The following is a 20,588-nucleotide window of genomic DNA, read 5'->3' as shown; positions in this document are numbered from 1 at the left end:
TTTCATATCATATCCAGGAGTAATTTAAAAGCAGATTTCCAAGCCCGTTCTGTTCAGGATGTTTCAAGCTCACGTGTGAGGATGCACCCAGGCAGAATATGTGAATGTGTGACCTGAAACAAGATATAAAAAAAGAAAAATGATGGCTAAATTTAAGCCTTTGTGTTCACTGCAGCTTCCACAATACTGAAAGACTTTTGAAACTCAAACAATAATTCTGTATCAGGAGGAAATTCATTCTCGTATCAAGAGGCTTTTGGCAGAAAAGATTGAATCATCAGCCCTTGTTTCGTTTTCCATGTAATTAAATCAGCTATTGAAAAAACACAATGTAAGCTGGCATGTGATTTAGGGAAAATTAGCATTTTTAATCACAGTACATTACTTTAATAACTCAATAAATCTGAGGCAGCTGGAGCATCTGAAAATGTTGTCACAGCTACTTAGTTCTGCATTTTCAACTAATATAGTCTGATGAGAATCACCCTGAGAGACAGAAAGTGTTAGACGTGAACAAGGGAGAAAAGGAGGGAAGAGATTCAGAGGAGGAGAACCCATGGAGATGGAAACAAAAGCATGCCAGGTGAAAAACACGGCTGAGCAGAAGCAGGAAGGAAGACATAACTGCACCATGTTTGGCACAGAAAGAACGGGTGGAGGGAGGGGGGGTTGGCACTTGTCTCCCCTCTTCCAGCTAATAGCAGTTAATCCCCAATTAGCTCATCCATCACCTCTGTCATACACAAGACCTGCTTACCCCTTGTGTTGCTTTGTTGCTCTGCTTTGTTTGTACAGCTTAGCGATGGCTGTTGTCGGGGACACGAAACAAGTTTGAGTAACTAGAGAAAATCTCATTTAATTATACAGGATTTCACAAAACAGGGATAAGTACAGCAAAATGCAATTAAAGCACAAACGTCTCCACATTTTAAAGCCAGTTTACAACATCTTAATTCTGAACAGAAGGAGTAGATTCCTGTAGGTGAGAGCACAGCAGGAAAACCTGGTGTAAACTGGAAGCTCTTTAAAGTCTTTTTTATCTAATCCATCTTACATTATAATCATTTTATTATTAGAGACAATCCTACGATTGGTCCATAACAGCGACCATTGTTAAGCCATTTAACAACCTCCAATATACGTCGTCCCTTTAACAGAATACAGATTAATGTTGCTTATTCTAAATGATGAATGGATCTAATAAATTGAATCCCTCCCCCATCAACAGTCCCTTGGAAAAACAATAAGAACTATTTCATCCGTTTCCCCCATTACAACCACAAACCTGTTTTTTTGTTTTTTGTTTTTTTTAGTATATACAACAAAGATGAGCATGTGTGCATCTCAGCTGAGAGGTGGATCAGTGGAATTGAATAAAGGAGGAGTTAAGGTAAAGCACAAATACTAAGCTACAAGATTTGGTCAAAAAAAAGATACAAAACATACATTTTTGGGGCTACAACAACAATGGCGCTGTACTGTGTTGAATGGTTGCTTCTCATGCTACTCACCCTGCTGTCGGGCTTACACAGAATCTTCTTCTTCTGGAATATCTCCAGGAAGAACAGAGCAATATCGACGACATAGTTCAGCACCTGAATTTGACTGAACCACGAAAATGGACCCGCAGGGCAACCATGTATAAATATTAGTGGGCATGCCCAACATTTCGTCGCCTATTTTTGCTTTGGCACCACAGTGCCACTTACAGGCCTGGCATACATTTTGCAGCGTTTTCATGCATTCGTGTGGACGATCACATTTATTTTACGTCTCCGTCTTTAGGACAAACGTTCTGGAAAATATTAGCTTTTCGTGTTTGTTTTGACTTCGTGTGGATGGGGCCTAAATGCCATAGGTCTAGAATTTGAGTGGCCCAATCAAATGTAGGTATGTATTGAGTTAAACCATCGATGTCGCTCGGACTGCATGTTTAGGGTCGTTTTTTTCAGCAGGAGGTTATGCCTTTATTCTATCCTTAGGGGTTGCATACACTGTACAACATTTTTAATTTTGTACAGCTCAAACTGTATGACTGGAGGGTATAAAGTTCACAGCTCATGATACTGTACAACTCAATGCACTAATGCCATCTAACTGCTTACACTGTAGGTCTAAAAAACACATATCGCCGGAACTAAAGTCAGAGAAGAAGAATTCCCTCGTTTACATTGGTAGTGTTCTATGGTGATATAAATCTGCTCATAACTCTGCTTCAACAGCAGGATACACTCATTATCTCATTTCGAGGGCTGGCTTAATTTCAGACATGTTTGATTGTCATCCAACCATACGATTCTCAATCACGAAATGATCGTCAGAGGCCAATCGACTATACGACGGAGGACGCACCATGAAGCTGAAACTTGAGCCAATCCCAAAAATTCTCGTGACAGATAAATCAGACCAAAAAAAACTAAAAAGGGGACATGAAAGCACGTGCATGCTTGCGAAGGGTGTTTATCTGCATGTGCAAATTGTGGTATACATCAACTTTATTCCACTCTTTTATCTCTGCTTAAAAGTTTGCAGAATTGCTCAAATTCTATCTTTCTGACTTTCTTTCTGACAAAGATTTATCACTCTATCTCTTCACCTCCTCTTCCTTTCTTAACACTATCTTGTTTGTGTAGCTGCTTGCACAATTACAGAGCTGCAACTGAAAACACACGTTGTTTTAAAGCTTAACTGTGAACCTCCTGAGTATGAAATCACACCTAAATATTGAAATGGAAAACAAGATTCAAGAACTTCAAAATGATTGTTAGGTTGCATTCAGTAAGCAGACTCCACGATTCTATTGTGTTATAGCACATTTTTTGATCCCTGGCTCTCTCTTTGTAGGCTCATTAAAGAGACTTGTTAACGTTAATACGCACACTTTTCATTCACTTAGCAGGCTTTGTCATGTGCTTGCTGGATTAAGCCTGTCAGCTGTAGAGCATGAGCACATGCATGCTACTGCAACCGCAAACCCACAAACAGGCATTAGCACGGCAATTGTACAGCCAACAAATTAGCTCATCATCTCAGCACCTCTGTGTCTCAGCTCATGGTTTTGGTTTGCAAAGATTACCAAAAGAATTTTAATAATGTCACAGATTATGAGAATAAACCTAAAGGAATATTTCAATTAACCACTAGAAGAAAGTAACACTGGCACAGAATGTGTTGCTTCTTATGATGACTTGTTAAGTACCACACAAAACTGTCATAATGCTATAAAATACAGGTTCATCTAGGTGAGTGTTGTTTTGCTGTACAGATACATCAATTTACATGTCCAGAAATGATATAAATAGTGGCAGCTGGGTTGTTCTGATACCGATCAGCAAACACAAAACAAGCGCAACATTTACAGTGCTCTATAGATTTGTCAACTCCTTATTATCCTCTGTTATTTGATTTTTGAGACCAACTCCCACACCAAACCAATTATAATTCAGAGCAAAAACCACAAACATATTTAACTGAATCTTGAGACCTTTTTTTTAATTAAACTATGCTGTTATACATAAAAAGCCCGCTCCTATCAACACTTCAGGATCTGTTATTCAAACACCAGATAAACTAGGCTCCTTCAGCAGTTTTTTTTTGTATATCTGAAAAATCTCATATGTCATGAAAGATTACCACTGCTGCAGAATCAATGCAACTGATCGGATATCACAGTAGTCCCCAATAGTAACATTATTTAATCCTGTGCATGCTTTTCGAATCTTTTTCATGCACCTACGAGGAATGGGAGATATCTCAAATTAAATGAGAAAATGATGGAATAGTAACACGCTTATCATTTTTTAACTACTTAGGGGCATCTTTAAAACACCAAACCTTCATTGACTGATGAAGAGTTCAGTCTTTGATATGTAAAAAAAAATTAACAAGATAAAGATAGCAATGCAAAATACACCGTGTCCACACATGAATTTCAAGCTCTTCATTCTACTTAAAACAAGAGCATATCAAAAATTATCCACACACTTACAAGGCATAATAGGAGTTGATGCTGCACAAAACCCACTGAATTTCCTGGCCTTTAGACCTGCACATGTTTTCCTTAATGCGCCAACACACATGGGAAGTGGAAACCATGTCAGCAGCTTTACAAACGTTAAAAGAAAATTTATCTCTAACTATAACAGTACCATTCATTGGTCTGTATTTTAATAAATATACCTGTTCAAATATGGACAATATTTCTTATATTTCCTATAAAGCTGTAACTTTAGTGACTCTTAACTAACAATTAGAGTGCCTGATTACAACTGTCCCTTTTTCCAAGGTAAACTGCTCAGAGTGAGCTATAATAGATCAGGTTTAATAAGATGCACACATTCTATATGATAACTATAACTCCTGCTGGAGTTTAATGCACAGAAAGGAACATCTGGAGGTCTACATGCAACTGTGTATAAATATTATGATAGAGTCCACATCACCAAAACAGTCTTTTAGTTTGTAATATAGCAAAGCCAGGGAAATGACAGAGAAGCCAATCTACAGTTTATAACTCAACCACACATCGATAATAGAAAAAATAGATTACAGTAAATCCATGGTTCAAAAGCTACATACCTTTGAAATGTCAGAGGGGAAACCACAGCGGATAACTCATCTCAAAACTCATTTCAGCTGCACAATGCAAGCTGTATTACAAATATTCAACAGTCTACTGTTCCCTGCAGGTATTTTTTACCAAAACACTATACATTTTCATTTGAGAGAGGAAAGACATTTTTTTTTCTTTTTTTACTGGCAAGCATCCAAAGCAATTTAATTACATTCCAAATGGGCATGCAATCTTCGCACAGCAACCAGCTCGTCTTGTATTTCTCAAACTTCAACAGCCCCCCTTGACTTTTTCTGAGTAATTGGAATCTTCCACTCTTCCACCCTTGTCATTATGCAGAGCAGCAGAAAGGAGAAAAGACAAAAAAAAGCAACAAGGAGATCTAACAAACACGGTCTGAGGTCTTAGCCAGTTTCTAACTTGATCAGCTTATCTTGATTTAGTTTCTCTAAAGTTAATTAAACCTATATCACACAGCCTGTACCCTGAATAATAAGCTCCTTTAAAAAAAAAAAAAAAACATGACTGATTGGCTAAAAATTATTTTATAAAAGATCACAAATTCCTTTTTTTAATATCATGCCAAAATAAACTATATTAATGCAGAATAAAAAAAAACTGTGATGCATCTGCACTTGCAAGACATAAAACATGTAAGACCCCAGACTGTAATGCTAAGAATAACAATAGCTAACACCTCCCCGTGTAAACATTCATGAATGTTTCTTTATAAATATCAGTTTCTAAAAGTTTTCCATTTATTTCCAATCTTGTTGCATACATGCTTATCAGGGAATCATAAAAGAATGTTTTTTTTTTATTTCTTTTCAGGGTTTTTTTTTTTGCTGCAAAGACAAGCTATAATCTCAGAATAACCCTTCAATTTATCCATTGGGTAATTATGGTATGGAAGGGAAAAGAAATCATCCATCCATGACTGACAGTATGTTTGGATTTCTGTTTATAGTTTAACCCAGAGTTGGGACTCAAAATGACCAAAGTTCCAGGCATTGCATCAGTCATACAACTCTATGGTTGCTGCCCAAAGGCCTAATAATCATCTTTGATGTTTCAAGGCCAGGGATATCCCTAAAAAAAAGTACATCGAAGTCCAGATTAGGAAAAAATTGATACAAATAAATATAAAATGCTTTCTAAATCTGAATTACTATTTCTATCCCTTCACACAGCCTACTGCTCAGCTCTGCTCTCTTTCTTTGTCACTGAATCAGTCTGAGAGCCTTGCCACATGCCAGTGCCTTTGTGTGGAAGATTAAGTGAAACCAGGAGTGCCAGCAATGCTGTGTTTGCACAGTGAAGCCGCTCAAATTCAGCTGCACCCGCATATCACATACCAGTCAACATACCAAGGGCCTAGTAAGGCCGCTACTGTGGTACAAATATTTGCAAAATCAAGTGCAATATAAATGATATGCAAAACAAGGAGCAAAGAACAATTTAATGTGCGTACTTGGAAAGGCACTTCATGTTTTCACCATTATTATTACATGCCTGTTAGAATTCTTGGAAAGTAAAAACTCGGCTAAAGTGAGGATATGGTGAACAAAGCCCAAAAGTGCCAGAGGTGGTTTACAATACTGAGGAAAAGAAGGGCCTAAGGGGACTGTGGGTTTGAAGCGATAGGGAGGGGAGTCTCACAAACACACGCAAACATGCTCACGCACACACACATGCGCGCACACACACACACACACACTTTGCTAAGGGCACAGAAACAAATAACAGAGAACCAATCCGTGGTGACCCAACCAGCTAGCTTAATTCCCTGTACAACCTTGAACTAACTCAGCCATGGAATATTTACAGGAGGAAAAAAAACATCTGGAGAAAGAACCAAGCATACACAAGTAAAGGAAAATTGCAAAAAAAAAAAAAGCTCACTTAAAAAGAAAAGAAGGTTGATAAAAACCGTGGAATAAGAAAGCAAGTCTGCACTAATTAAATATACATTAAATGGAATAAACAAACATCAAACTATAAGGTACAGTAAAATGTGGGCTGCTCTGTTGCTGCTGCACAACATGATAACGTTTTTGTGGTTTGTGAGCTAACATGTGCACTTGTGTTTATTTATGGTAAAGTAGTGCAGGCATGTTTGCATCTGCATGCAAAATAATGTGTCTACCTATGAAGGAGAATATGCATTGGAGAGAGTGCGCTCAGTGGTCCCGCTCTCTTTGAATGTGAACCTGAACCAGCCATCTCCAGTGCTGTTTGCACAGGACATGCCTCAGGAAGCTAAGACAACTGTTCATGTTTGCCCAGGCTTGTGGGCCTCCCTTAATACACACAACAGCTGCAATCTTTAACATTGCCATGTATCACTGTTTTTGTACATGTTTCCCATACAGCCTGTTTTGGATTATGGCATCCTCTCGCTACCCAGCAGGAGGATTAATGTAATCACAATATAACATGTTGCAAGTGCAGCTCTGAGATGCAAAGCAGTGCAATGCACAAGCATAATTATCTCTTTTCACATTCTGTCACATAAGAACAACAGAATTCCAAATATTTCAGTGATTTTTTTTTTTTTTTTTTTACAGTTCAACATAAGGCAATGAAGTTTTGAAGTAAAATAAAAAAGATGCTATCTGAAAGGTGAGCCATGCTTAATGGACTAGAGAAATAATAATTGATAATATACATTCGAGTTCAACAATCCATACATTTTCTATTTCCGCTCAGTCCCTCCGGGTCACTGCTGCCTATCTCCAGTGGTCAATGAGAAACAGGCAAAATGGACATGTCATCAGTTAATCACAGGGCGACTCAGCACTGGACAAACAACCATGTAAGCACATGTGAGCAAAAGAATTTCTGACAGTGAAAGAAATATAGAGTACCCAGTAAGACACCTCACATGCAACTGGAGAAAATGCAAACTTTATGCAGAAAGATCACAAGAAAGACTTATATGAACAGAGGAACTTCTCGCTGTAAAGCAACAGTTGCTAACTTTAAAATTACATGGAATTTGTGAAGAAAATCTAACAAGACATTCTTTTTCAACCAGTTATTAGAGAAATAACTGTTTACTTTGGAGGAGATGCAGATATTCAAAGCAGTGGCAAGAAGTGCACAGTTGAAAGAAATCCTAATGGTCCATTACACAGCCAGCAGGTTAAAAAAGTCCTCTGGTGCTATAATAAAATGTATCAAAGGTCTTCTGACCTACATGCAAAATTTTGTTTAAAACCAAATATTAAAACACATCACAGATATGGTAAAAAGTTGTGTTGGTAACATCATGCTCTAGGAATATTTTTCTTCAGCAGAGACATGAAAGCAGAGACAAACCGATACTTAGGCAGTTCAATATTATTGATCAATATAGCCGATACATCTATGCATACCTTAACTGATTAGTGCATTCAGCAGCCATGCTGTTCCCTCCATCTGATATTTGTTATTGTTGTGTTATTGTTATTGTGAAACATTTACAATCATTGCATAATTTTCATCGTGTAAATTGAGTGAAGAGAAAGTAATATCCACTACAAGAATCGGTAGCATATACTCAGAATCAGTTGCAAGCTGCAAGAAACTCAAAACCTGAGAGTAGGTTCACCTCAAAAACCGTCCTAAACATACATCCAGTGGTACAGAACAAGAGTACCTATGAAAAGTATTTTAATGTGTTATAATGACCTAGTCACTCCAGAATTAAATCTAATTGGGATTTTTGACAATCCTAATGAAATAAAAAAAGGTTATTGGTGTAATTTGATTAAAAAGTCAAAATGTTCAACAGGTATTACAGCTTTTGCAAGGCACTGAAAGTAATTTGTGATTTGTGTAAAGTTTCTGTTTTGCCTTTATATTTATGAATAATTTTCAATGTAACATGTGTCAAGCCCTTAAACAGCCAATAGAAAAGCTTGTCTCTTAAGAGCTGATTCGTTATGAGCACACCCTGTCAACATCCTGACCTGTCATATCCCACAAGAAGTTATTTATTTTTTTGTCAAAGTTGGTTTTAGACTAAGCTTTCACATAAAAAACAAACAAAACAAACAAAAAAAAAACACTTGTAAAATATCCACCATGTGTTTCTCAGGGAGACGAACCAAAGAAAAACATATTGTATAAAGTGTTTCCTCTTTGCACAAACATAAAATATGTAAGTGACAAAGATAAGCTCCAGCTGTCCTTATTTGAAATGTTAATTAAGTTTTCTCGTGCAATGGGTTCACTAATTTATGTACCAAAGGAGGCTTGACACACAAATCTGGTAAGGCCAATAGCAGCGCTCATAAGCTCCAACATCGAGCACAATCACTTTGTGGTCTATTTGTTTATGAATGACACCAAGCAATTATTCTGATGAAGATCAGCTTTCTTTCTCTCTCTGGGAAACTGTAGCTGAAAATGTTTTGTCTTTACTGCCGCCACGTTGGCATGCTGATGCCTTAATCATAAAATAATAGTAGCAACAAAATGTTACTGTATGATGATTAGAGACATGCGGGTAACAGTAGAGCTTCTAAAACTGTTGCAAAAAGAGTCAAGTGCGCACTTCCTGACCTACAGACTAAACCACATGCATGTGGATCCAGCTAAATGTCAGCAACAATATTTATTCTTGAACCAAAGACATAAAGCTGTATAACAAAAGATAAAAGCAGTTCGAATTTTAAGAACACAGACCTCCTGTAATAACTGAGAATATTACAAGTTAACTGTTCCATGATATACATACTTACGCATAAGTAGCATGTTACACTTTTTGTTTTTTTGTTTTTATGTTTCATAAAAATAAAAAATCAACCCTGTATGCATAACAAAAAATGTTTTCATCCACAAATCATCAATATGAAAAGCGGTGAATCAGTGCTTGTATTTTTTACATTTTGGTGCTGATGGAAAGCAGAAGAATCTGCTTTGAAATTCTACGGTAGCAAGGAGAGAAAATACAGTCAGTATTCTCTTTTCATCAGCATACACAATGCAGAGGAAAGACACAAAAAATGGTAAAATAGATCAGATAAAGCAGCTATTTCTCTCTCTCTCACTCTCTCTTGCTCTCATACACATACGCACACATACTTTAGTGAAATCCATCAATCAGCATTTCATGCAGTTTGGGTTTGAACCACACCAAATACACTAAAACAATAAATGCCTGTCTTTCAAGTTGCTATCTGGACTGGAACACATCTGGTGGCATTGCTCATTTTGGTTTCCACATTGCTGAATGACATTACAGACTCAATGGTAGGCTGAATAATAAAGCACCCCTAAAAATCTTTTTTTTAAATACATTTTCTCTCCAGCTTCTACCCCTTCACCTTCTTTTTACTCCCTTCCTATCTTTATGTACCAACCAAATCTACTTGCCCCCTCCCTGCTCTAACCAGCTAACCTCTCAAACACTATTCCCCCAGCCCATCCCCCAACCAATCAAGAAGTGAATATAAAACAGCACAAGGAAACTGGGCTGCATGAGGGAGGTGGTAGAGGAAAAGGCAGACAGACTGAAGAGAGAAGACAGTTAGTCAAGGCGAATGCTACTGAGGAACCGCCGGCCTCCTGAGGTGAGGACAGTTTAACAGCCTTGGCTCAATGGACTCAACTTCACTCACATCGCAAGTGTGTGAAACACATACCCAACATCCAGCTGAGCAGTCAAGAGTCAAAACCAGATAGTAGCGCTTTGGCTTTGAGGAGCTGTGATGAAAATTAGGGTTAATGTGATTTAATGAGGGGCACGAGCCGGTCTGAGGTTGGGCTGTTTCAACTCCCCATCAACGTCAAATTTAGAATTACTTTGACACCTTGTGATGTGGTGGCTTACAGCTCACTGTGAAGTCTACTAAGTCTGAAAACCTGTAGTAATTTATTGTCTTAAATAACACTAACAATTTCTGGTAAATATAACAGTCACATGACAGATTACAGTGTGATAACAGCATTGATATGACTGAAAGAGCTGCTAGTGGAAACTTTTTTTTTAAGATGCATGGTCATAATTTAATCCTTGTTATTTCCTTAAATTAGTCATCAGCATAAATAGTCTGTTATTATAGACTTTGGTGAATAAGTTGCACACAATTCAGGGTAAACCATAAAATCTATTTTCAGCCATTTGTGACTTATGACCCTACTAACACCTCTGAGTCATTGCATATGGTCTAGATGGTAAAGTGCATAGCACAGTTATGGCACTGCAGCAGTGCATGACTTGTTACTTTCACTGTAAAATGCAGAGTAAACCCAAGTCCGCAGCTCTTCTTTTCTGATCTAAACAACCAAATAAATCACCACTTTTATCTCCTCACCTGATATTTGTCAGAAAAATGTCAGACTGAATCCTGCACAGATGCACTATAATGAAAGGAAAAAAACTATGAGGAGATGGCAACATTTCAGCCTATAACCCCCACCTTCAACTGAGCTTTTCTTTTATATACTGAGAATAAAATGAACTGATATCAGGTTGTTGAGTAGCCAGAATATCTCTTAAAGAACCCCACTAACATTTGACTTTTTAAATGACGCAACAATGGTTGCTTGGCAGTTGCGATTTGCGGTCATCTTAAATCTGCAGTAAAGAGATAGAAATGGCTAGTGCAAGGGCATCACTTACTAGCCAGGAGGAATTGCTTTGTTAACCTTTATGAACTGTGATGAGCAGCACTCCCGTAGTTTCCAAATCTTAACTGTAACTTTTTCAAAAAAGTTTCCAAACAGACAAATTTGTTGCTCTCCAAGGAAAACAAGAAAATTGCCTTAGTTGCCTTTTTGTCAGCCAGCTGTCTGGCAGTGCACTGCAAAGAGGTGGGTGGGAGGCACTTCAAAGTCACTCTGCTCCACATAAACAGGGAAAACCCTTTTTCTAGAATTATACTAGAAAGACTGGATAATATAGGAAGAATATGATGGAAAGATTTTTACAGTTAAAAAAAATAACTTTGCTGACTTTTCCAATCAGCCCATGCCTATTTGTATTAGCAAAATGGAAGCAGACATGACAGATGTGGCTACATTTAGCTTTATTTCTCGATTTAACAAGAAACCGTAAATAAGTTTTGCATCAAATCAGTAAATAATATTATAGATATTTTATTCTGTGTCAAATATGAGAATAAATTCTAACTATTTTTTTTTAGTTTGAATAAATTCAAACAAAAAAATGTTGTCCACATTTGTGCTTCCTTTAATGGTTTGCACCAGAAGCCCTGTGAGCTTCACTGCACCAGAGAACAGTGTTGCTACTTATCATTAACTCAGAGACACAATCAGCCCTGGGTGATCCAGCTTCCCTGCATAACCTTTTGACATTGCTGCTGGGAAGGTAAATGAGAGAAGGAGTTCAACACTAAAAGGGGAAGAAGTGAAGAAACTACATTATGAGTTGTGCCAGAAAGTCAGAAGACAAAAGAACAAATACACTGATTGTTACCAACATCAAATTACTTTATTAAATTGAGAAAACATCTATTCCACGTCGCCATACCATGTTTTTCTTTTTTTTTTTGTTCTGAATTAACAACCTGGAACTTGATACATAAAATAAACCCAGCTTTCCCAGTTCCACCCACTTGGTTAGTGTTCGGTGTGCAGTAGAGGCATGCATGGGTTAACATTTTCACAGAATGGTGGGGCTACTGCAGCTGGGACTGACCAGTCAGCAGAATGTTATGAATGGGCACAATGAAAAACAAAAAAAACCCATAGTCCACGCTGTCGACCCAAGAATGCTTGCCTCCATGTAATTAACTCCTATCTATGTACAGACTGAGGTACCACTAAAATAACTTTTTTTCTTTTTTCAGTGTCTGTTACGGTTATGTTTCTGAGAGAGCGAGAAACAAAAAAAAATATTCTCAGAATTCAATGTGATTTTTTTTTTCCCTCCCCATACTTTGAAGTATCCCATGACTAATACAGTGATTTGGATAGCATATGAAATGGAACAAACCACTTTAGAAGGGGTTTTACATGCACTGCTAAAGCTGGTCGCATTGCGTTTTGGACACACGTCAGCTGCTTATTTCTGTCCTGATAAAAAGAAGCAAAATGTTCAAACTAAAGAAAAGACAAGAGTTATGGTAAAACTCATTTGTTACAAAAGGGAATTGATCTACAGCACTGCAAATAAACATACTGATGTAGTCCTTCACAAAAAACTCAAAAAAAGGTATATAAATAACAGCGTAAGTTGGAACAGATGGCTGCTATGCAAAGAAAACATCTGCAAACCATTGGATTATAAACCTACAGAATAACTACAGTGTAATTACATGAGAGGCTCTCTCTTGGGCACTGTGCAATTAGAGTGGAGAGGGATGAGGAGAAAGTGGAACATCTACAGCAATCTATCTAACTTCATTTCACCGGAGTGATTCTGCCTGAGGGTATGCACAAGTCATAATACATTTGACAAATAGTCTCCTGCTAAAAACAGGCATTTGCGAAGAAGTGGCCTTCAGCGCTGGTGTACACAGCTGAGTATGCACTGAGCAAATAAGCCTCCCACTCAGCCAGGGAAAAGATACAGAGAGGCTTCAAAAAGATTAGGAGAAATCTTGGGTGAAAAGTAAAGATGACTCACGGTTGATTTTGCAAGTGCAGGACAATGCAAGCTGGATGGTTGAGAGGAGCAACAGAGCCGTGGGGCTGTTAGCCATACACAAATCGATGCTCTTCTCATGTGTCTCACTTAGCATCGCTCTAGAAATTGAATGTTTCTTTATTTGTGAGAATGAAAAAGGATTTTTGTTATTTTCTGCTTCCTCTTTGAGGATCCCATCATGATTGTACTCATCGAGAATCATATATTCTTTAAAATGCTGAGGTATTTTACTGACATAAAAAAGTCTGTTCTATATAATTCTGTATATAATGACAGAAAATTCACTTAGGAGCATAATACATTCTTCCCAATAAGGATAGAAATGTAAAAAAATTTAAAACTATAGATGCAAGACATAATAATCCAGAGAACAAAATCAGCATATATTTTGTCCATCGGCTCTAATAGATTTAAGGTCAAACACTAAAAGAGCTTTTATTACCAGTACTAATTACATCAAACCCAAGAACTCTGACTACATAAACCATAAAAAGAGCATGTAATTCAATATGCTTTGTTTTTAAACTACTAAAACTCGATTAGATTTATACGACTTCATGATAATAAGAACCATCTTATAATTTAAATATGACTCATCTCGTTTTTTTTATTTATACTACTTAGAAAATGATTAGTGATTAATAAAAACATAGTCGATTTTGCTGCATAGCTGTGTTTCGTATTGTTTTTTGTTTTTTTATGAGCGTTTTCATATATGTGATTGTTTAGTTTCAAACTATAAGCAAAGCTTTAATTAAAATTCACAGCATTTGTGAATTTAAATTATTTGTGGTGCTGAATCATTTTGTGAGACATGCATCAATCAACCATGAGTGTGGTCAATCAACTCCAGCTGGTTTCGGCTAACCCTTTCTTTTCATTCTTCCCTAATAACCTCATTTTAGACTTAAGAACAGCTGCACATAAACTCATATCTATGGCCAACACAGAGCTGTCTTTTTAGACAGAAAAAAAAGATGCAGATGAAGAGTTTATGCAGTTGTACACAGGAAACAATGTATTTACATACTTAGTCCATTTTAATTACTGTTATGTACACTTCTTCGTTTGTGCCTTCTTTTAGACTGCTATGTATGTTCAATCAGTTTTAATGTAGAGGAAAAACAATAAAGATAATTAACATCTGTGATCATCACATGCTTTTAGGTAATGTACTTTTAACCACTTGCTATAACAAGAGGACAGCTCTAAAATTAAACTTCCCACATAAGTGAAGAAGAACCAAAATGCACAAGCATCATTATACATGTGTTCATGTGTAATACCAAGAGTACAGTTGCAATAATGTGTCACTTTACATTTTAGTCAGCGGAGTTTCTTTAGTAATGAGAGTGCTATATGCTTTTCTGTGGCCTTTGTACTTGCTGTATTATAGAAACCAGAACAGGCCATTATGTAAAACTCTCAAATCCCCTTATGTAGCCACAAACTTAATGTGAGCATAATTTTAGAGTGCTTATTGAAGTTTTTTACAGTTTGTAACATTACAAACATGATCATATTTGTTGTTATTTTGCTGTAGCAAACTAAGAACTGGAAAAACAATTAGATATTGTTTTCATTTTGCTTTGGAAATAAGAGTATGACATTCATATCTATTAAGCCCAATTTCTTTTTAAGGCCTTACAAACCTAGTGCAACAAGCTGCCTTAAAAAGTCACATTATTAATACATAGAGCTCATCTGTGTGATTCCAATTGAGAATAAATGCAGCTGTTTTATGAAGGCGGCAGCAGTTTGTTAGACAGCATTAGAGACTAGTCAGCATCATAATGAAAGGGTAAAACCTCACTAGACAGGTATATATATATATATATATATATATATCACAGTTTGAGCAGTTAAAGAGCACCATAAAAATTATTGTCAAACCTCTAAAGCATGGATCCCCACCTACACTAACAGGCACAGCAATAATCAAACTGATGGTGGAGCTGAAGACATCCACAGACTCAGGAATAAGAATCTGTAGATAAGTCACTGACAAGGTTTTTCAATTGTTTAAGTCAAAATAAGTGCTTCCTGTAATTTGCTGCAAATCATGGACAAGGCAGAACAATTTGTGTCCAATAACCTGCCCAAATAAATCTGAAATTAACTTTTTAGGTTTTTTTTTTATAAGTTAAAACACTATTTGAAGTGAATTAGCATGCTGTGACAAATAATTGTGAGAATGCTTTGAGGAGCTTTTTTGTACTAGTACAGACAACAAAGCTGATCAAAGATAATGGGAAAGGGATCAAGAAGAGCGAGGTTCAATCCTACAACAAAAACTGCGAGTTCATTTTAAAAAAGAGATCTAACAGAAGCTTCTGTATAATGTTTTAGATGGAATCATACTTATTGGAGTGGTCGAAATATAACTACAGATTTAGGCAAAGGCTTGAAATGTGATTTTGACATACAGGCCACACTTTTCAGATTCATGACAGTAAAAAAACTGAAAACGATTAAAAAGTTTAACTACTTCTACATTTAAACTATGCTACATGTTGGTCTATCACAAACATACCCAGAAAATACATTCTAGTGGTTATTTCTGGACAAAACATGACAATGTTTAAAACTTTTGCAAGACATTGTTACACTGTCTTTGACTGCTTTATATGAATGTGTCTTAATTGATCCATATTAATAAGCCCGAGTCAACAAGTTAAACATAGAGACAGTGGAAAATAATTTGCCAAGTACTAATAGAAACATTTTAGATTTCAGCCCAAGTAAGGTTAGGTTACATTTACATTAAAGGATTTGGGGTTGGTATTATAGATGGTTAGTAATTTATATAAATGATTTCATCAAAGTTTGTATAGCAGTTAAAAACCTCTTCAGGGTGAGTGTTTGTGTTTGAACAACAGCGTTCAACTAAATGTATACAGGCAGGTGACCATGTGAATGAATAGGGGACAATGCCAATCCAAATATTGCACTGTGTTTTAATGTTTCACATGTATCACCTTGTCATCAGCAAATGTTAAATACTGGCCTGCTTTCCCCCAGGTGCTAAGGCAAGCAAACACTATGAATGACTGTGGATGTATATCTGCATGTTACTGATGGTTGTTTGCAAAGCAGATAATCATAAACCTAAGAAAAACTAATTTCACAACCATAACCAATTCAAAAAAAATGAAAACAAATATAATTTTCTGCCTTTATAATTGTACCCTGTGTTTATATAAACCACCTCTATTCAGCTTATGTCGAGTTTCTTGTGTAAACACTGCTTATTGCTGTCTTGAAAGTGTAACAAATCCAAAAGCTGACTTTAAAAGGAAAAATAAAACAATATTTTTTTTTTCTTTTACTTACTAAATGCTGTTGGGCGTTTAAATTGTTCCAGTTAAGAGTCCAACTGTTGCGCTAAATCAGTCTTTTACCCGAAAAGGTGTTACAATTTGCTATTTAATTGCACTGAATTTAACAAAGGAACCGAAAACAATCCAATGTGTGAGTCTTCTTATATGATTTAGATGCATAAAATATTGGTAACCGTTTATTGGGTTGTGCGCAAAGCATTGCCATTTTTGGAACGTTCATGGCGAATAAGGGGTCAAATTTACGCACTTGGGATGAGATAAGTTTTGATCATTCAAGAAAGTTTGCAGAGCTAAATAATATCAGTTAATGTGCAATCACGCACACGTTTCAATAGGTTGTTCTGTTTGTTCAGATTAGCAGCGCCAGAAAAGTGGTGCGCTCTAACTCTGCTCACGCAGTCCAACAGTGATATCCTATATTAAATATAACTGCAGGTTAGAGAAAATGCAAGCATCTCATCTGAGCAGGTGTCAATGACAGCAAAGATGCAAAATAAAAGTTAAATAACAGCAGCCTCCTGCAGCTTGTGGACTCTTTACAGGATTATCCGTAAGGAAAGAGAAGTGCATGTGCATGCCTAACCTAAAACCCTATGCTTCTTTACCCAACCAAGTATAACCAATGCGCGTCTGAGCGCCTGCACTTGAAACTGACACATCTCAGTAGACTTTAGCGGAGATAATTGTTTACCTTGTTGGAATGGTAATAGTCCAGCCCGGAATCGGTCGGTAACGTACAGGAACCCACGCTGGAAGGGGGAGCTGGATAAAATCTGACGTCCATCTCAAAGAGCGCAAGACTGACGGCATGAAAGCGTAGCTCCAAAAGAGAGAAAAAAAAAGTGTGCAATGTCTGTCTCTCCTGCACACGCTCACACACACGCACACATAAACGACCTCTCACCCTTCTGTGTTGTGTGTCAAAGCGAGCAAAAAGTACGACAAGAGGCAGAAAAAGAGTCTCTCCTGACATGCAGGTTCTATATCCGTCCTACAGAGGCTTCAGTACTATGTGGACATTCGGTGCAATGATGCTGTGCGCTATCTAACATCTCTATTAAGTTGAGTTGGGGAAAGGGGTGAATTTATGGGAGCGTCCCTGCCACAGTGGTCTGAGGAACTACGCAGCGGGACAGTTGGTGAAGTTGTTGGAGCCACACCGAGCCGCACTGAGCTGCAGGTAAAAATGCAGGAATGAAATAGTCAGCGGTGGCCCCTAAAGCGCCAGTTCTCCCTTCCAGCTTTCCCGACGCTCTGAAGGTTTGTCATGTGGGAGCGCTCTAATGCTTTTACGCATCCATTGGTTCCTATCCAGTCAGTCGCTGCTCGGCTGCGACCTCTACCGGTCAAATCTAAGAATAAGCGTGAGACGGATGAGCGGAGTGACGGGATGCTGAGGATGAACAATAAACTATTTTTTCTTCTATGTTTTGTCAAGATACTTTTTCTAAACTAGTGAATAACATAACTTTTCTCAAGTTCATCAGAGCTGAAAAACAGTAGAAAAAAACGTGACTACTCCTACAGCAATTACTGAATGAAATCTATCTATTAAACACAAAAATAAACATTAAAAACAAATTGTTTAATGCGTCCTCCATTCTATTCATTCAAAAATGTGAAAATCAGTCTAAATTCATACATTGATAAATATCAGGCTGAAGTAATATTTGATTCTAGGACAGCTAACTACTGCAGCACCGCCTGGCAATGTCCTGCTTCCATTAGGAAAGCAATTCAGGACCATTGCATCAGAAACATAGGTGGGTAGTAACTGGTTGGATATACTCAGTTACATTTACTTGAGAAACTTTAAAAAAAAAAAAAAAAAAAAAAAAGATACTTTTAGAAGTAGTTTTAAGGCACCTTACTTTTTACTTTTACATAAGTAGAAATATAATATAGTATGACCAGTTGTAGGGCTACTCAGTGGAGCAGTGGGTAGCACTGCTGCCTTGCAGCAAGAAGGTTCTAGTTTTGTATTCTGGCCCGGGGTCTTTCTGCATGGAGTTTGCATGTTCTCCCTGAGCATGCATAGGTTCTCTCCGGGTACTCTGTTTGTCTCTGTGTTGCCCTGCGATGGACTGGCGACCTATCCAGGGTGTACCCCACCTCTCGCCCAATGACTGCTGGAGATAGGCACCAGCACCCCTTGGAATAAACGCGTAAGAAAATGGATGGATGGATGGATGGATGGATGGATGGATGGATGGATGGATGGATGGATGGATGGATGGATGGATGGATGGATGGATGGATGGATGGATGGATGGATGGATGACCAGTGGTACTTGAGTAAAATATCTGGCTGCTCCATCCATTGTGAGGAAGTTCACTTAATGAAAACAGGTCTGTTTTAAAACGAATCTGCACCATTAAGAGAAACACTCTCTTTTGTACACAAGGCTTATTTTTTAGATGTTATTTTCATTATGCTGAGTTTGTCAGTATAAACTGCATACTATAATTGAGCCTATTCTTACCATATTATAACAGTTTATTTTCAAATCTTATAAATAAAAAAAGAGTGTTCATTCTACCTAATTTGTTTATTGTGTTTGTAATCACTGTATGTTACATTTTTAGCTTATTCTTTGAAATATCACAATTTGTATTTCACATAATATTTATTAATCATTAGTAAAATATTAAATCAGCTTTTAGGGTCATGATGAAAACAGTCGCTCGCCACATGGTGATGCTACCACCATGTTTTGCCAAAGGAAAAGGGTAGAGTGCCTTCTCTGTGTTGGGGAGGATGTACTGCCCCTAGTGGAGGAGTTTAAGTATCTTGGGGTCTTGTTCACGAATGAGGGGAAGATGAAGCGGAAGATCGATAGGCGGATTGGTGCGGCGTCTGCTGTGAAGCGTGCACTGTACTGGTCTGTTGTGGTAAAGAGAGAGTTGAGCCAAAAAGCAAAGCTCTCAATTTACCAGTCGATCTACGTTCCTACCCTCATCTTTGGTCATGAGCTTTGGGTCATGACCGAAAGAATGAGATCCCAGATACAAGCGGCTGAAATGAGTTTCTCTGACTGAGGAGCTCAGTTATCCGGGGAGGACTCAGAGTAGAGCCACTGCTCCTCAACATTAAGAGGAGCCTATTGAGGTTGCTCGGGCATCTCATTAGGATGCCTTCTGGACGTCTCCCTGGTGAGGTGTTCCAGGCACGTCCCACCGGGAGGAGGCTCAGGGGGAGACCCAGGACATGCTGGAGGGACTTAGTTTCTCGGCTGGCCTGGGAGCGCCCTGGGATTCCCCCGGAGGAGCAGGCCCAGGGACACCTGGGCCTCCCTACTAAAGCTGCTACTCCCATGACCTGACCCTGGTTACAGTAAGTGGAAGAAGATGGATGGATGGATGGATGGATGGATGGATGGATGGATGGATGGATGGATGGATGGATGGATGGATGGATGGATGGATGGATGGATGGATGGATGGATGGATGGATGGATGAACAAGGTGTGGAAGAGGATATGCACTGCTATTTACCTCAGATATAGCCTTTTGCACAGAAGGCTGGGAATTTCATCACATTTTTTAAGAAAAAAGTATGAACACCATAGAAATGATAAAGTGAAAATTGATGTTACAAGTTTAGGGTAAGTTCGATGCGTAAGGCAGCTTTTTTAATGCAAAAGGAAATGATAGGTGCAAACGGGAGAGTCAGAAAACAAGAATGGGTCCGAAAATTTGACACAAGAGAAAATTCAGTAATTTATTGAGAAAATAATTATGTAAAATGGGAGTTTTCTGAAGGAGAAAAGCTAAGAAATGAAGCCAAGCCAGACTGACCAAACTTAAAAATCGAGCCACTACAAGGTGGAGTTTATTTTTTTTTTTGTCACAATCGCCCACCCACAGACCTCCACCCCCTCCTTTCAATGTTTTTCTTTTTCATCTAAACCAAACATCACTGCTTTTAGAGAAATGCTGTTCTGTTTGTGCTGATGCATGCAAGTCTTGAAAACACAGGGGCACAAACTTGCATTTTAAACTAAACCAAAGGTGGAAGTGTCATGTGGTAATGTTTGCTACTAAATGGAACAGTAATTTTTTTTCTCTACATTAT

General features: G+C 37.8%; 1 protein-coding gene across 5 annotated transcripts in view; it reads right to left on the bottom strand.

Moving 5' to 3' along the window:
- tox2 (TOX high mobility group box family member 2) overlaps positions 1-17,791 on the bottom strand; it is a 119,907-nt gene extending 102,116 nt beyond the window's left edge. For 3 of the 5 annotated variants that reach the window (XM_038302772.1, XM_038302917.1, XM_038302977.1), the window contains exon 1: positions 17,205-17,790. In XM_038302772.1, coding sequence (XP_038158700.1) covers positions 17,205-17,486 — 282 coding nt within the window. In that variant the 5' untranslated portion in view covers positions 17,487-17,790. Of the gene's footprint in view, positions 1-17,204 lie in introns of all 5 variants that reach the window. The other 2 variants (XM_038302706.1, XM_038302845.1) reach the window with 1 other exon arrangement.
- Between the last annotated feature and the right edge of the window lie 2,797 nt (positions 17,792-20,588).

Source organism: Cyprinodon tularosa, unplaced genomic scaffold (assembly GCF_016077235.1).
Source record: "Cyprinodon tularosa strain WSP-4 unplaced genomic scaffold, ASM1607723v1 ctg10, whole genome shotgun sequence".
Taxonomy (NCBI): domain Eukaryota; kingdom Metazoa; phylum Chordata; class Actinopteri; order Cyprinodontiformes; family Cyprinodontidae; genus Cyprinodon; species Cyprinodon tularosa.
The sequence above is the reverse complement of the archived record's forward strand: the minus strand, read 5'-3'. Positions and strand labels throughout refer to the sequence as shown.